At 38.3% G+C, this 18,472-nt stretch overlaps 1 protein-coding gene across 1 annotated transcript in view; it reads right to left on the minus strand.

Annotated features, from left to right (window-relative positions):
* The window catches only part of LOC116313101 (roundabout homolog 2-like), a 78,777-nt gene extending 70,817 nt beyond the window's left edge, over positions 1–7,960 (minus strand). The window contains exons 1-2 of the mRNA XM_031730669.2: positions 7,834–7,960; positions 4,204–4,530 (exon numbers count right to left, since the gene is read on the minus strand). Coding sequence (XP_031586529.2) covers positions 4,204–4,530; positions 7,834–7,888 — 382 coding nt within the window. The 5' untranslated portion in view covers positions 7,889–7,960. The remainder of the gene's footprint in view (positions 1–4,203; positions 4,531–7,833) is intronic.
* Between the last annotated feature and the right edge of the window lie 10,512 nt (positions 7,961–18,472).

Genomic DNA, 18,472 nt, shown 5'->3' on the forward strand with positions numbered 1-18,472 from the left:
CAGTCTTGCTCAGCTAAGAGTCAATGTAAATGTAAAACATTTCCTCTGAAAAACCACGGTGCTGGAAAATATCCACAGTGCGCTAAAAGATTTAACAAGGAAGGAATAACCATGCAGATGGTATGAAAATATGTTAATACTGTCCCTGTAGACATCACAGTTGCATTGAAGTCAGCCTGAAGCTAGATGATTAGGCACAAGAAGGAAGTTAAAGGCAAAGACTTTAAAATATGCCAATGTGTTAAGTGAGTAGCAAATCGAATAATGGAGGAAATAAAGAAATGGTGAGTTATGCACAATAATTTCTTCAGATTTCAAGAAAAACTAACATTTTGTGAGTCCTTTTAGATGATTCTCAACAACAACAAAAAAATGAAAAGAAAAAAAACTTGTACTTTAAATTTGCACTGTTACTTCTATTAATTCTTTAACAGGAGCCCTGTTAAGGCGTATGGGGGGAAAGAAAATATGTGTGCAAATAGATGTTTTAGTATGGACTGGCTAATTTATATGACAAACAAATGTTGTGAGGTACATCATTTGTTGATGCCAGGCTGTCAGCTGTAGATTTGTCTGGCATATCTGCATAATTTACATATTTTAAGCTTTGCTGCCATCTTAAACAGCTGAAGTGTTTTGCATCACACGGAATGAATAATGTCTGTTCAAATTTCACTCAGACTCAAGCTCACAAAATGCATGACGAACCACCAAAATTGAGCTTGTATAGCACAAATGTACCCGAGGGAGCAGCACCCCTCTAGTTAGCTACATTTTCTGAGCCACTGGTTAAGATACAATGCTACAGCCCATTAGAAAATCTGAGGATGTGTGTGGACTCCTAAAGAAACAGACCATTCTAGAGCTAGACTCACTGTCAGATCATCCCCACAGCACTTTCATATACCCGTTTGCTCCCACCCGGAGCATTGCATGACAACTTTGGCTGCAGCAATACTGGCAGGAACCTGCAGTCCCTGGAGGAGTCATGTGATTATGCATCCCTGTAGCCATGATATTCTGAATTACACAAAGAAGACCAAAATCTGCCCGGCATGTACTGTCCTTTATGTGAGAAAGGCCGTGGAAAACAAAATTTATCCCTTGACACTACGTACACAAGGCAGTTACTTTAAATATAATACATACTGAAAATATGTGGATCCTATTCTGGGCTTCCTTATAATAGACAAGATATACTGAGCTGTACAAATAGATTAATGAGTATCTGGACCTTTTATTTTTTGTTTTTAGTTTTGCTTCTGTACACCACTGCAGTGGACATCAATGAAGATTGATTCACGTGAAGGCCATTATTAGGGTGGAAATCAAAATAATAAAGTTAGAATTGGACAATTAAACATCTGATACATTACTAAAAAAGAAAAAATGCACTGACAAGAACAGCAACACCAAAAGGTAATATCTAACCAAGTCAAGTCATCTTGTGGGGGTAGGTGTATCATTGTCAAAGTCGTCTACAAAAATATAAATATTGGTCAGTTGATGTTGCCAGAAAAAAAAGTGAAACGTTTTGAAAAAAAAAAAAATCTTTGGACATATGAAACCAAGCTTAACTTGTTCTACAATTATGAGGAGTGAAAAGTATGGAGAAGGAGAGAAACAGTTTGTGATCCAAAGCATACCACATCATCTGTCAAACATGGTGGAAGTAATGTTATGGCATGTATGGCTGCCTGTGGAACCGAGTGGTTATTGATGATGTGACTGTTTAAAGAAGTAGCACTAGCAGGCTATGCTCTCTGCTCAGACTCAGCCAAATGCTGCAAAACTGATCAGACAGCACTTCACGGTGCAAATATATAATTAATCAGAGCGCACTGCAAAAGCAATCTAAGAGTTTCTCAAGGCAACAGAATGGGAAACTCTTCAATGGCCTTGTTAGTCACCTGATCTCAGCTCAATAGAGCGTACTTTTCTTTTATTAAAGAAAAATAAATTGAAGGCAGAAAGACCCACAAAAAACAGGAACTAAAGGTGGTGGCAGTAAAGGACTTAGAGAGCAGAAACAACATTTAGTGATGTCCATGGGTTGTAGAATTCAGGCAGTCATTTAATTTACTTTTGGTAAATCCATTGAATTACAGCCATAAGTTTGCACTCAAATCACATTTCGCTTGTGTGATTTAAATTAACTAAGGTGGTGTAGAAAGAAAAAATACACACAAAAAAGTGTCATTCTCCAAATATGTATGGCTCTATCTAGATATACGAGGTGTACTCATGAGGTGTACTCCTTAGAGCCAACACTGATCCTTCAAAATGTCCTCAAAATGATCAAGATGGTGCTTTGAATACAAAAAGTATAAACCAATTGGTGTGGATTCAAGAATGTATCCTACGATGTGCTACAAAACATGCATTTCAAAGAATATTAAAGCTATGCTGGGGAACACAGTTCTATATTTTCTAACATTTAGGTGTTGCTACTTTATTTTGGGTATGTCACATTTACAACATATGTATGGTTGCTACACATAACATTGGTTTCTCACAAAAAACAAGAACCTATTTAGAAGTAGCTGCAGCTTCAACAGTGACAAAGAATGTGAGAATTAACTCAGAAAATGAATTCAGAATGCCTGTTTGAGCTACAACATACAAATTAGCTTTATTGTGTTTAGGGAGAACCAGAAAATCCCGACAAAATCACTCTGACACAGTCACTGTGTTCATAAAGTCGGCATCTATTCAGTCAAGGGAATCAGTGAAGCCGCCAGAAGATGTGTCTCTTGACACTATAACGACAGTTTTGGGTCTCTGGTTTCTTTATGAGAAAGAATTATTCACTATCTTCAAAGACAACTGTACAGCTCAAGAAGTGCAGTGTAAATGTGATACAAAGTGCAGTGTAAATTCCGATTACAGTGAGACAGGGATGCTAGATAATACCAGCTATAATACCCGACACTACAATGTCTCGTTTTGTATGGGGAAGCCAGTGTTGTATCCTCTGATGCACACAGACACACACTTATTCTTATGGCTCGATTTGTATGTCCTATTACATTGCCAGCATCTCCTTAAGCCTCAGCACTTCCAGGACAGTTCACTGCCTTGAAACAAAGACGAGGTATCATCAGTAAAAGAAGACAACAGAAACACAAGACAACAGGGACTGAATACAGCAATAAGGCAAAGAGATGATGTGGTGCACAAAAAAAGGCACAGAGATATCAGATAATGTCTTGAGCTACTATTAGCTTCATGGTTCTTATCTCAGTTTTTTCCCCTTCCTATTCTGTGACTTCCCCATAAAGCCAAGGGTGACAAACCAGCTGAAGCCACAACAGTGCCATAATTCTGACTCTGACATGTTCTTGTTTTAACTGTAGTAATGTAACTATAGTACATCATAGTCAAGTCATTAGGTTCATGTCTCATATTCACCTATTTTGCAATTAAAAATGCAAATATAACAGAATGCCATGGGTGGATAAATATTTTTTTAACTATTATTTTAAAACCAAATTGCAATATATTGTTTGCATGGAATTCCCCATCTGTGCTAATGATAAACACAGAGCAGAGGAGACGATGTGGGTGTTTGTGTGTGTATGCATGTGCGTCCGAGCGTGTGTGCATCTTGTTCATGGCAAGAAATCAGCTCAGTTTAGCACATAATGGAAATGTGAATAGCCCAGAGCGCCTTTCTCCCACACAGGGAGAGAACTGGCTGGGAGCTGGCCGCGTCTTTCCAAATCCAAACACTGAAAGGGAGTTCGCTGGGTTAAAATCCTGCCTCCTTTTGCTCTCCCTCCCTAGAGCGATTCACAGCTTTGCCCATACATTACTCAAACAGGTCATCCAAACAGGTCTCACTAGCAGTCAGGAAACATATTCACACACATATGCGCACACACGTTATGCACACGGCTGGGTAAATTAACACACACTTGTAGGTTCAGCGGAAAGGTTATGTGATCTTGCGTGCACTGTGACAGATGACATCAGATGACATATACGGTAGCACAACAGCTCCACAATGTTTGCTTAATTTAACCTCTACTTTTTTATGCAATATTAGCACATTTTCGTATTTTCATATACCCCACAAAAGGTTACCACCCTCACCCATGCTCCATATTCATTTATTTCCCTTTTTTTAATGCAACATTGAGATTTCTTTGACCATGTTATTATCTTTGTGCCTAGAGGGGCACAATGAAAAGTCAAACTTACGTGCTACTTCTAGAGATGCGTTCCGGCTTTTGGCCTCCCCCAGATAGTTTCGGGCCACGCAAACATAGATGCCATCGTCTGGCTTGCTCCGTCGTCCGTGAACGATGCGCAGGAAGAAGAGGGACCCACTGGGAAGCAGCATACGGTGGGAACGGGGATTTTCCCTGTTTGTCTCAACACGCTCCCCGTCTTTGTACCATTCCACCGTAGGCGGTGGACGGCCCTCTGCCTTACAGTTGAGAGTGGCTGGCTCCCCCTTGGACACAATGAGGTCAGAAGGGTGTTCCACAATGCGGGGAGGGAAGTCTTCCTGGCGAAGACGAGACCCTAAAGGAAAGGAATGATGATGATGTTTATTTCATATACACATATATTTCTTTTTTAACCAACAGTATGTTTGGAATAAAGGTAGGTAGCCCCTGAGTTACCAAAAGCAGCAATAGCAACTATGAATGAGCAACCTTTAAAAGTTAATAGACACTCAGAATGCACTGTGTCATACAACAGCAGTAAAGCAATACTGGCTTATCACAGTTTCTCTAAAATTTAAAAAAAAAAAGAGAAAAAAAAAGGAAATTGTTGATTACCATACTTCTTTTGATTAAAATAACGACAGCTGATGACAGAGAGAAATCTTGGGGAATTATGTTGGAAAATAAGTAATGGTTTTCATCACTTTTCTCTCACTAAAATAATAATTTCCACTGCAATTTAAACTGTAAATCATGCCTCTGCATCAATCTGTAAATATGATTGGTGGAACACACAAAGTATAATGTGATTACAGTACCTGGAAAAAAAGAAAGCTGATTAGTGTCAGGTTTTTATTTGCTCTACAATATGCTGTGTTACTAAACTGAAGCTTCCATATTTACTTTCACAGACAGGAGCTGAGGAGTCATTACATCTCATTAACTTTTTCATTAACACGTTCCATCAAACACTGACATCATCAAATATGTTGTCACAGTGGGTGTATAACAGCAACTGCTACAATGGATTTTTCGCTTTGTATTTTAAGACTAAGGATGTGCAAAGTTCACTATGTGCTTTTCAAATCAACGGCTATATTTTGCCATAAATAATATTTACGTTTTAACCCCCAGTATTTGATAGCTGATCCTCATCAAATGTCACGGGAATGCCTGATTTTTTTTCCATTTATTGACCAATTCAGTGCTGTTTCATATATTCCACCTCTAAATGTCACAGAGTAATGACCCGAATGTAGTGGCACTGTGTTTGTTTACCGACATGACAATCTCACAACTTTCATCTGTTCCATGGTGTATGAGCACATTATAATATCTGAGTTAAAAGGTCTTCTCTGTCGTGTGCATACAAACAAGTCAAGTGTGTAGTGTTTCAGTCGCTAGAACATACTTTTTCGACTGTCTTAAAGAGGAAATAAATAAGATATATAATAAATAAATGAAAGTGATGTTTGGCACTCTCTTGTCTTTTTAACTGTGCTGGTGACAAATCATACAAACTGCAGAGGCAATCGTGATCATTGGCTGCTCTAAAGCAACTGAAATAAAGTCACAAAAGTGAATAAAAATTGATGTGATGGTCTATAATGTTAAGAGGTTTGTTGACAAAAAGCGTTCCATTAGCTGGCACCAGCATGCCAAAGCAGGAGATACACTGCGTATTAAAAATGCTTTTAAAACTCTATAATCTATAACATTTGTGTGGCTCTGCAAAGTCACACAAACACATATTTTGTGAAATACTGGTGTTGTTTAATTGGTCTTCCCATTACCCAGTCTCCACAGTAGCTAATGCAGAGTTTGAGGCTTGTGCTGTCAGGCAACAGAATTTAAATTAGATGATTTAAGTTGTGGGTGGCACATTGGCTCAGTGGTTGGTACTGTCATCTAACAGCAAGAAGGTCCTGTGGGGTCCTGTCAGTCTGTTGGCCCTGTGATAGACTGGCATCTCATCAGGAGGGGGTTGTCTATTTCCTACTCGGGGCACACTATGACCCTGAATGTAAATGAGTGAAAAAAGAAGGGAAAGATTTGGATTGGTTTTTTTTTTAAATGTAACTCCTTAAATTGGGGTTAAAAAGGCTGATATATTTTAAATGGAGTCTGAAAGTAAAGAGTTATATTTAGATACATTTAGAACAGTTAAAAAAAAAGGGGGAGGGGGGGGCATATTTTGTCCAGGTCCAGCTTTGAGGCTCATTTTTCTTCCCAAGTATGTCAGTTTAGTGGGAACTATCTATGGTGCTGAAGCACACCCTCAAAGCCTTGCAGAAAATAAGTAGTTATTTGGAAGCTTACACCAGTGGACACTTTGATAAAAGCCAGGTTAAGCTCACACTGTTTTACCAGTACAAGCTTCAGCTTATAACTTGGAAGATTCCTTTAACTGAAAACATAAGAATGGGTATGCTGGATGTGTATTAAGATAAATCTACATACTACACATATATCTACAGAATTCCATTCAAACCAATGCAACAGCCCTGCATTTACAATGGCTTTTGATGTAACTGTCAGAATGTGCTGATTCAACCCAGTAAATGTATGGAAAAATGTGTTGTGCCAATCACCGGAAACACCTGTCAGCAGGAGTCCAATACAAACTTCTACTCCCATGATGACCTAAGCGTTCAATCCCCCCCCCCCAACTACAAGTTTCATAAAGATGAGATGATAGCAGAGTCATTGCTGCTCTTGTGTTCTGCATTGACACACTGTGCAATATAAACTCAGCATTTCCAGTGTACAGGGAACACCCGTTTCAAAAGCCACTTTATGTGCTGTGTAGTGCTTACACCTGCACACATTTACTCTACTGACACAGATTTGTGCTATATGGGACAAAGTAGCACAAAACACTTCAAGAGATTAAACAACACCAGATTCTTGATATGTAAAAGTGCAAATGAATTTTTGTACATACAGTGTTTATGTTAAAAGGCCTATTGTACTGAACACATACACAGCTTGGGACAGATTTTGAGACTATATGAAGGTACACTGCCTCCACGTCAGACTAGACATTTCAAATTTGAGACAGCAGAAGGTCCATTAAGTTAACTGATCAACCTGAACGTGAGGCCACGTATCTGACGCAAGATAAAGAGAATTAAAGCAATATGTGGGTCCAGCAGGAGCCATTATAGGTTTCGACATGAGTAGAACATAACACTGAACAGAGCAGAAAATATAATTTTTTAGATGATATAGGGGGGAAAAGTTAAGTTTGCCTGCCTGGACCTTTTTTTTCTGTCAGATTACTCAATATTGAAAAGCTGTCAAACATTTAATTCAAGTAAGAAATGTATTCAGCTAAGGGTAGCCCTTATAAATAAATAATCAACTTTGTCTACCTAACCATTAAATAGTTGGTCTGGAACAATATCTTACACAGGGGCTAAACTAAAAAGAAAAGGAAGAAAGTATATAGTATATAATATGACGACCAAGAATTCAAGGGTGCCAGCTGTTAATCACGTACCATACTCAGTATCTTCTTGGTGGACTTAAGCTGGAATCACTGTGGACGAATACGCATCGGGTCACAGCTGACTATCCTTTCTATAGCATAACGTGGGACAAGACATCCTTTTAACCACGACGCTAAGTAAGAGATGCATGCACTGTATGAACTTACCATAGGTCTGGGTATGCAGAAGTCCACAGAGAAATAAATACTGTAGAGGACCCATTCTGGCATATTGGCCTCGTAAGCTATCGGCGCATGAATTCCTCCTCAAGCAGAAACAAAAAAATAAAAAATGAAAAAGAATCTCATCAACCCTGTTTTCACTTGTGAGACTTTGTGACGATTTACTACTGCGAGTTAGTGAACTAAAAGAACCAAAACAGTTATTGTACCCGCCGAGGGAAATCGTTCTCATTCACATGTCCATTCTCCCACTCCAAGAGCGCACCAGTAAGCTGTGGTCTGTCGACTCTCCGACACGTTGGCAGTTTCTGCAGTCACCAATTGCAAACATCACCGACGCCCAAAGACCCTCCAGTGACTGTCGGTCCCCCAGTTCAGACGCATTGTTCTGATACTTTACAAGGTCCGACGGCGGTGGAACTCATCCATCCCTACGTGGGACAAGTTGAGGGATGAAAGGTGGAGACGGGATTCAGTGAGAGGTGAGCAGCTGAACGGTGCAGCACAGCTCAGCCCCTCCTCTCCTCTCTCCTGCCCTGGGAGAAAAAGCCGCGCGAATGTAACAAGCACAATAAATCTGAGCATTAAAACTCAGCAGCAGTTTAGATCTGAACTGGTACAGCTATGGTCAGGAGTCGTTTTCTTTCTTTCTGTTTTTCAAGGAGATCACAGACAGCTGATATACTCATAGGCATAGTCAGCAACATGATCAGTGTCGAGTAAATGAAAGCGCGCTGTTTTGGCTGGCTTCTATGAGATTTTATTTCCTTTCATTCAATTTTTGTGTCCTTGGACTGATAAGATCTGAAAGCACGCCTTATTATTCCTAACTGTTATTTCAAAATGTTATTATATATGTATAAATATATATTTAGCTAGTTCATCTCCGTTTGAATGAATTAAAACATCAGAATACGTAACATACACTTGCTCGGTTTACTTTTAGAGACTCGGTGTTAGATCCCCCAACACATTATTCCCATTCCCAACATTGCACCTGCAACTAGATATACTAGAGCCATTTTGTTTATCCAGTACACAAACATTCCTCCTTTATCTTGCAGATGTGCTCTCGCAGAGCTGATGCATCATTTCTGTTATCATTTGTCTCCTCCTGAACTTGACCCTGCACCACCCCGCCAAAAGACACGAACGGTTGAGTAAAACGATTGAAACAAAGCTGTCTGATTTTTAGTAGCTGACATTTTATTTTCATGTTCATGGTTGAGAGAGCTATTACAAAGGTGTACAGCTGTGAAGAAATGGCACTTCATTCCTGCCCGCTGCCTGAGGCGCTTATCCAGTTTTTTTCGTCAATACTGCTCAATATTGTCAATAGCATTATAAACGCAGTGCCTCACTGTTAGATGAGAATGAGATGAGGCTGTATCAGGTGCTATTGATCTGGCGAATGAAATTAAAGCATTTTTAGTGCTGTGTTCACAGCAGTAGATCGAATAATAATTGTAGACAATGACTAAAATTAGTCTGTATGAAAGGGGTGTAAAGTGAACAGAATTATTTACACTGGATAGATCTCATTTATCACACAATTGTGTTTTCAAAATATTATTTTTCCTATGGCAGTAGCCTTGTTCATGGTGTTGTGGAGACCTCTTTTATGTCTATAACTCTTTGCCTTAAAAGGGCAAGCCTTTACCAAAACTAGATTACTGTCATTAAGTGTCATCTGGGAGGAATAAAGTACTGCGTTACCATTCCTGCCAAACCACAAAGGAATGGTCGCTTTAAGTGACCTGACACCAAATGACAGTTTTTCAAAATTTGATGTTCAAAGTGACCTTAGCCCACAGCGAGCCCTGCCTCTCGGAAGTACAAAGAGGAGATAATAAATGGGCTTTTCAAGAAATTAATAACCTCACAAAATCCATCAAGGTGAACTTTAATGGCATGTAAAGGAATCTTCAAGAACGTGGTGAGTGTAATTGTGGCAAATAACTTGATACATAATGCTGCCATTCATTATTAATACTGAATCATGCAAACACATATTCTATAATATGGTGCTTGTACGGTGCTTTATTTTAAAATCCCAAATGTTATATATTAAGTAAAAGTATACAGTATGTAAATGAATATTTTTAAGTATCCCTCAATTAAAATAGATGAATAAATGCACATGAAAAAGGTTATGTTGGATAAGTATTTGTGTATTGGCATTTGAGATCTTGCATAAGATTAAAAAAAAGGAATACATTTATTGAGTGTGGTGATTTGATGTTTATCTTGAAGTAGAGTAAGATAAGGGAGGCAGAGAAAGACCCCATCTTTCATCACACACTACAAGATAGACAGGTTTCCAGGCAACGTGGGATTCTGCTGCCTTTCTCACACAAACCAAAATCAAAAAGACTCTCATCAATCTACCTCTCTCCCCACGCTGATCACACATAGGAGACAGTGTCAAGGTCAGAAGTTTTGTCTGCACCATTACCTGCTCATAGCCGTGTTTGTCCAAGCCAGGAGTGTTGGAGGTAACAGATGGTGTGTGTGACAGTGTGCTCAACACACTCACGCTCAGCCTTACTGAGAGTAGACAGAGTAGACATGTGTCCTGACCACAAAGTCCAAACCTGCATACAAGTGTCAAACCTCTGTCTAACAGCTCAGGGTGCTGAGTGCAGTGGCAGTGCTTTGAAAATCAAACTAGTGATCCGAGCAATTGATATAATAAAACTATTGCTCAGATCACTGACTTTTTGGATTTTTAAGGCATTTCCACTGCACTCAGCACCTTAATAATAATAATTAAAAAAATATATATATACATAGATATATATATTTCTTTTATTTTCAATTTCTAAAGAACATTTTTTTTTACGTTTCTTGCTTTCATACTATTAAAAAGAAGTATTATATTATACTTGTTTTTTTCTCTATAATATAAAAGCCAAATACTTTCCAGAAAAAACAAACAAACAAACAAACAAAAACGTCAATTACAAGTTAATAGAATAACATCCTACACATGGTCTTACTTAATTAAGTAATACAGATCACATAAACATTAAAAGCAATTATTTATAGGACTGATAATACTAGGTTAACAAACCAGACTAGTTAATGCAGATCACTGAATCATTTTGTTTCTCAGTTTGTTCCACAAGATACATGAAGTTGTATTGATTCAATCGATCCTTTCATTCTGTTAACTGCTCATTCAGTTAGGATACAGGGTGGTAGTGGGTGCCCTCTGGGATAGTGCTGTAGCATGTCCCAGAGGGCGGGTGGTCAGAAGGCAGAATATACCCTGGACAGGTTCCAAGTCCATTGCATTGCTATCTCAAGGATCAATGTATTCCAACATGGTGCAATGCTTCAGTTGCAATGAAAAAAGTATTTTGTTGTGGTAGTAAGTTTCTCCCTTCATCTCCTCCCCCTGTTTTCAAATTTAGTTGAACATCATGAATTATAAGGATCATGTGTGGGTGTGTTTTTTTTTTATACATGTCATGGAAAAATGGTCTGACCTTCCTTCCAAATACAACATGATGTAGTTGGAAGCTTATAAAAAAACTAGAATGGAAATCTAAAATTGTGAAGGTCTGACTGACTTATCAAGGAACAAATCACTCTCTTGGGATCTCTTTCGTAACAACACAACAACACAAAAGACAAAGTCACAAGGAATGTCTGTCAACTGGTGGACTGCTGTATTTGGGCTTGTTACGGTAAGAGTCTGAAGTCTTACAGGGAAAAACAGCTTCACAGGAAAAAGAATGAGGTTGCAGGTCACAAACTAGCCAATATTAATTTTGGTTTAGTTCCACTGGGGGAAACCTCTGTTTCTTTCTGACCTGAATTCTTTAAGGCCAGGGCAACGCAACTGGCATTGGCATCATGATTACTGAATTTACCAGTTGTAAATTTGAGTATACACAACAAAGTGGGAATAATTACACAGAATTAGGCTGTAGAACAACTACAGTACATAGAGTAGAGTAGATGCTGCTCAGAAAAGGCCGTCATCTAACACATGCGCAGGGACATCACTGTATGCCATCCCACCTGTTTAAGGGCAAGGAGTATTGGCTTCTCGCTCTGAAACGTTGCCCTTTGTCTCCTTGAGTTTGAGAAGGCAGATTTTATCCTCCAGACCCAGCAGGCTGTGAATAAAGTAAGTATGCAATGCAAATCAAAAACCTTGGGAATAACTGTCTCCACTGAGGTTCTTTCGAGTTCCCGTGTTGCTGTGCTTTTTCTGGATCAAACCTGTTCTTTAAATTTCAAAGTGTACCATACCTCTTGGGACACTTTTGTAGGACTCTTAAAAAATCAAAGCTAAACATCGCAGATGTCTCTTCTCGAGAGATGTATTTTACTTTCTGGGAGATGAGTGGTGTTGTCAATGCATTACTATCACTTTATTCTCTTGCCGTAGTCACATTGCTTCCCCTGTATAACTTCACGCTTCACAAAACACCATTGAACTCCTGACATACCTTGCAAGAGTGGGGAAAGAAGAGTCCAATCCTAGCAACTCCATTTAAATGCTTTCAAGGTGAAAAAGACCCCATTCAGCTTCTGAAAGAGGTACTTTGTGGACACTAGTGGAAAACTTCTCTGGCAATATATAGATGTAGAAGAAGCAGAAAGGGTTTTTGCTTAATCAGGCAAAAGGACATTTAAACCATTTGTTTTTCCTCTGGATGAGCACAGGGGAGAAAAAAGAAAACAAGGAAGAAAATGCTGAGAGCAATATGAGGTAGAAACCCCAGGAAGCACTGTGCACATTTTCAAAATGGCAGATAATAGACTTCTCCCATGCGTGTAAACATTGCATTTCCATAGAAATGGCCTCTTTCTGTGTTTCAAACGGCTAGTCATGGGTGAGAGAGTTATGTGGCACTCACCTCTTAATCTTGTTAGGTGTTTTTAAAATAGCACTGGTTCTGTGTTTTTTTTTTTTAAACATAGAGAGACAGAAAGCTTGTGTCAGTATTTGTAATTTGAAATCTGATTTAAAAATTATGGTTCTGTTAATGTCAAAGATACGATTTATTCAAATATATGTTTTGCTGATAGACGTGACAGGTTATTGGCCAAATGTCACAGCTGAAATTCTCCCCCCACCTCCCAAACATGTTTTCTGTTGTTTCTTGTAACTTCCTGTATGAAACCAATTTAATATAGGAGATTAAACAAAAAATTTCATGTTAGATTTACACGTGCTTCCAATGACAAAATGAATCCGCACCATCTCTTCCTGTGACTGGATCCATATATTTTATCATTATTGTTTATGAACAATTATGTTGTGAACATAGCAGTTTTTTTTTAAACAATTCATGGTTATATATTTTCACATGTGGACATGTTTATGTGATATTAACTGAAGTGAGTGATGACAGTTTGTAAATTGTTATTAGTACATTAAACCATTTAAAGTTTGTGTTTGCACTGAGATCCTAACAGCGCAAAGTTTTATTAACAAATATAGCCCAAGGATTCCAATTCATAAGAAGTACAGATGATAGATGTGTATTAATAATGTGAGGACTGCTGCGTACTGTGTCTTGTTACAGTGCAATAGGTGTGGGACATTATGCATCATTGTGACATGCTTGTGTGTAGGCACAGTCTTGAGAAACATAATAACCCAAGAACAATGCATGCCAGAAAGCTAATACCTAAATTGTACTTACGCCACAGGTCTCCTCTTGAAATCTGTCATGCACTCCTCCATACTAGATGATCTGATTAGATTTTGGATGACTTTCCTGCATAAATTTGCATTTCTTTGAGTAAAAAAATGCATTCATATTACTCTATCGAGTTTACACAGCTCCTCTACTTCTGAGGGAAAAGTTCTCTCCTAGATAAATGGCGGGCCGCTCGATTAATGGGGTGATATGATCCATGCAGAGCAGTGCGGGTTTGTCAGGAAGCAGGAGTAAGAGGAACAGTGAGTTTGCTGGTTTTGTGCATCAAATGAAACTCTGTTTTCTGGTCAGTCTTCTCTTTGCCACTGACCTGCGGTCATAAGGCTTCTGGGTAGTGACCGAAAGAATGAGCCAGTGGATATAAGTGACTGAGGGTTTAAGGCTTGACTTTGCGTGACTGGGTAAGGGATTTAGTGATCCAAAAAGACTTTGATATTGTTGTTGCTCCCTCACATTGGCAGGAGGTTGTTCAGGCTTCTCCCCAGAGCCTTCGCCAAGTTTAATAGAAAATGTACTAAAAACATTTTATTCATGAATGTAAAAAAAACCCCTCTTTGTGAAGTTTGTTATTATGAAATCTATTTTCTTACAGAAAAGGTTCAAAATCTTATAAAATATTTTATGCCTTCTTACGAAGCATTAGCTGACAAAATTGATGCCACTCTTATGCCTATGAAAAAAATAGGAAACCATAACCTTAAAACTGCTCTATGTTATATGGTCTTTGCCCCCCACCCCCCAAAAATAATAAAAAAAATTACAGCTTTTAAAATAACACCTTTAAAATAACATAAACGAGACAAAAACTGCTGTTTTTACATTTCAGCTGTGATGGTACTCCAAGTCATTCAACAGGTCCAATAAGAAGAATTCTACAATAAATTGTTATAGTGTTATATGAATATAAATTGGATGAAATATTGACTCATGTCTACATCCCTAAATTGCATTTAGCAATGTGGACATGGTCAAAACAAACTGCTGAATTTTGAACTGAGCATCAGAATGGGGAAGAAAAGTGGTTTGAATGACTTTGAATGTGGCATGTTTAATGCTGCCGGATAGGCTGGTCTGAGTATTTTAGAAACTGCCGATCTACAAGGATTTTCCAGCACAATCACCTCTGGGGTTTAACGAGAATGGTCTGAAAAAGAAAATAAAATATTGTGTGAGTGACAGATCTTTGGGTGAAAATGCCTTGTTGATTCTAGAGGCCAGAGGAGAATGGCCAGAGTGCTTGAAGCTGATATGAAAGCAGCGGTAACTCAAATAACCACTCGTTACAATCAAGGTATGCAGCTTTTCTGAACACACAGCACATTGAACCTTGAAGGAGATGGGATACAGCAGCCTGCTCAGATTTTGCTGCATACATATTATAATCTTACATTACTCACATGGTATTAAAAATACTTCTAATCCTTAAAAAATATGCAATACACAGCTGAGAGGGTCATGTTGTACAAGGCTGTTGTATGTGAGAGAAATATCAGATTTATACTCAAATGAAAACAGCTATACAATTCTAGCTTCTCAGTAATATGAAGCAGGTAATGACTGGCCAAGCAAGTTACTTAGAATTACCTTTGCATATATAGTGCGTTATATATATTTCTTTTTTCTTTTTTTAAAATTTCAGTATATGTTATAGAATGGCCTTGGATTTCTTGGAAATCAGGAAGAGGAATTCTCAGATATGCAGCTTTTACAGCAGTGCCACTGTACACTGCATACAGGGCATATTTTGTAAAATAGTTGGGTTTTTATTGGAGAAACAAAGGCATCTAATTGGGCTATGTCTTTCAATCATGTCCCCCTTTTTTTGGGTGGGGGGATATGTACCAGACAAGTCTGATCGCTAAGGTGGTACAGACAGCGGATTGTGAACGGCCAGGAGGGATTAGACAGGTCTTGGTAGATCTTCATTAAAGAGATCAATGTCCAAGGAGAAGCTCATTATTTGTGGCTAAATCAGGTAATACACTCAGATTGAATGGAGAGCGATTAGGTATAGAAGAAAACAGGCTTGAGAAGCTGTCTGCCTGAGAACAGAAGTGAGACATTTGATGAGGAGATGCTGGTAAAGGAATCTGAATTTGCCAAATTAGTCGCTGCTCTTGAACTTGTTATAGCTTCATTTCTCAACTCTAACTGAAGACCTAGCTATAGTGATATTCCTACAGTAAATGGCGGTGGTAACTGTTGGCTACGTGTATAGAGATCACTGTCAAGTATTGTTAATATTACATGCTGCAGCCTAACACTGTACACAAATTTTCATACTGGCTGGGTGAATTCTTGTAATAAGAATGTGCTTCTGTGCATTTCTCGTAATACAACTTTGCTGATTTGTCGGACGAGAGATATTTTTGTTCGGATATTCCTGTGAGAGATGATGCTAATATGAGCAGGCAGGTGGATTATTTCTGTAGCTGTAATAAGGCCTAATGCGCTATTGCTCTGTTAAATTCTGGTAATCCACAGCAACCTGAAAACAAAGCAATGACCTCAGGGCTTGGTATACATGAGATTAGTTTACTTTGTGTAAATATTTGAAAAAAAGGGAATGAAATTGGACATTTATGTTGGAAAATTGTATTTTTCAATATTTTTTAGCAAGAAATAATGTTGGGAAATAGCCAATAGCAATATCTCCATTACTGAAAGACAGATAGGCCTGTATAGCTTTTTATTCTACACTTCTGAGTTAAATCTTTAGACAGTTTACAATACATTATCGTTTATATCCGAGTACTACAAAGTCATTTTATTCATATAGATTGTATGATATTTCTCTGATATACATGTCTACAAAGGAACCAATTAATAATAAGAATATGGCATAATGATGTTTTAGTTTAAAGACAGCTCATACAAACATTGTACCCAAGAATGTTCATTCCTGTGGCCCTAAATACCCATTGGTCACTGCAACCCTGCAGTGAATACTCATATCAACAGTGTGAATAGTAGGGAAGAAAGTATGCATCCCAGCTGCAATCATACCACTTTCCAGGTGCTGGGATTCTGGGCTAAATTCCAGTGTTTTGAAGAACATTTGCATGCATTGGAAATAGGCCTTATGCAGATTTATGGTGACAGCTGGTACTCTTAAGACCCAAAAGCTACACACACAGATCTATGTGCCATTTTTTTAGGTCTAGAAAAAACATAACCAACTGTAGATATCGCTCTTGAACTGTTGTGAAAATTGTTTTGTGACCTCTGTTGCTTGTGTGTCATATATCTGCCACTGGAGATTGCCTCACTTTTGTCCCAAATGATCGAGTTGTAATTTATGTTTTCCAAAAAGCAATACAAGAAATTTAAAACCATTCTCTGTGACACCTGATAGTATTGTGACTTGCTGCAGTCTTCATGGCAGTCAGTGTAAGAGGCCATTCTCTGCTGTTGAGCATAAGAACCCTTTTTGATGACTTTGTAGCAGGTTGAGTAGACTAGCTTCTGTAGCTTCTTTTGTTCCAAACACAATTTTTCATCTAAAGCTGGTCTGAGACTTTGTTTAGTTCCATATGTTTGAATGACATAAGAAAATATAGTGGCTCCTTTCTCTGTATGTTAGACAAGAAGAGACCTCTGCAACAAACACAGTGTGTTCCGTTTCTAAAACCCACGCAACTTTATTTTAAATTCAAATGGAGATCCCAAAGTTTGCAAAGATATCAGTCATGTCAGCTTGAATAATGGGGAAAAGTTTCCCTTGGTGTCAGTGGAGAGCTGACAGTGTGGATTAAGATGATTTTGAACCGCCCGAGGCTATGCAGACGTGAACAAAGAGGGAGTGACACTGTATGTTAAAGGTATTAATTGTTGTGACAAGTTTAATTCTATTTTATAGCTATTTTACTGCATAACTTTGCTGTTTGTGACTATTTAACACGCTGTTGTTAGCGTACTCCTTAATTTTGCTTCCGCACTGGAAGATTCGGGACATTACGAAGCTGTGGAACTGTCCTTGGAAGTCCTAAGTTGGATGAATGGATGGATGAAGACCTCTAGATCAGAAATGCCACATAATGGGGAACAAAAATGAACAATTAATATATACCTGTATGTTGCAATCCCTTTATAATATACCATCTCCCAAAACCACCCAGTGAGCTGGACTGGATCCTCAGCTGAGCTTGTTTTGTAACATTAATGAAGCTCAGCTTACCACTGAGTTGCTTAGACTTATGTCTGGAAAGAATTTTTAACATCTTATGTGTTTTTTATTTGTATTTTTTATTTTTAGTATGTTTATGTAACACACTGAGTACAGTGGAAGCAATCAAACAGATTGTGGCAGAGTGCTAAGCAGCTGTTGAAGTACTAAAAAATATTTAAATATTTGTGGCTACCTTCAGCTTAGTGTTCTTTTTTCACAACAACATTTCCTTCATAGGCCAGCTCTGAATATCACAGTCAGTCTAGTTTGCCTGCACATTTAAGACGTATTTACAGGTATTTACAATTTTGAGCTGCACAGAAGCACACACTATGTTTATCCAACCTCTACCACAGCTTTGTCTGCCTCTGCAGTTGTTTTGATTATTGCCTTTGCAGCAATTACCATTTGTTTGTATTGCACTACTGCCCCCTACTTATGGGCTGCGGTAAATAAACCTTCTAGGAGGTATTCAACGCGCTCCTTTTTTTAATACAGTAGGTTACAAAGACATCTGTTTCTACAAAACTGCACATTTGCTGCCACTCCAACACCCACTGTTCACTAAGTTGAAAAAATGTTTATGCATTTTTGTTTGCACTTTTTAAAATATTCAAATAACTTCCCGTTTTCACAAAAAAAGAAGTCTATTCTATTCTAAAAAATGTACAAAAGTAAAAATGAGAGAAGCCGTCAGTGTCTCTAGCAGCCTCTAGACACTTGTTATTCAGTGCTATTGTTTTGAGTGTCAAACAGAGAGAAGAAAAGGAAG

The sequence above is a fragment of the Oreochromis aureus genome, linkage group 10, assembly GCF_013358895.1.
Source record: "Oreochromis aureus strain Israel breed Guangdong linkage group 10, ZZ_aureus, whole genome shotgun sequence".
NCBI classification, from domain to species: domain Eukaryota; kingdom Metazoa; phylum Chordata; class Actinopteri; order Cichliformes; family Cichlidae; genus Oreochromis; species Oreochromis aureus.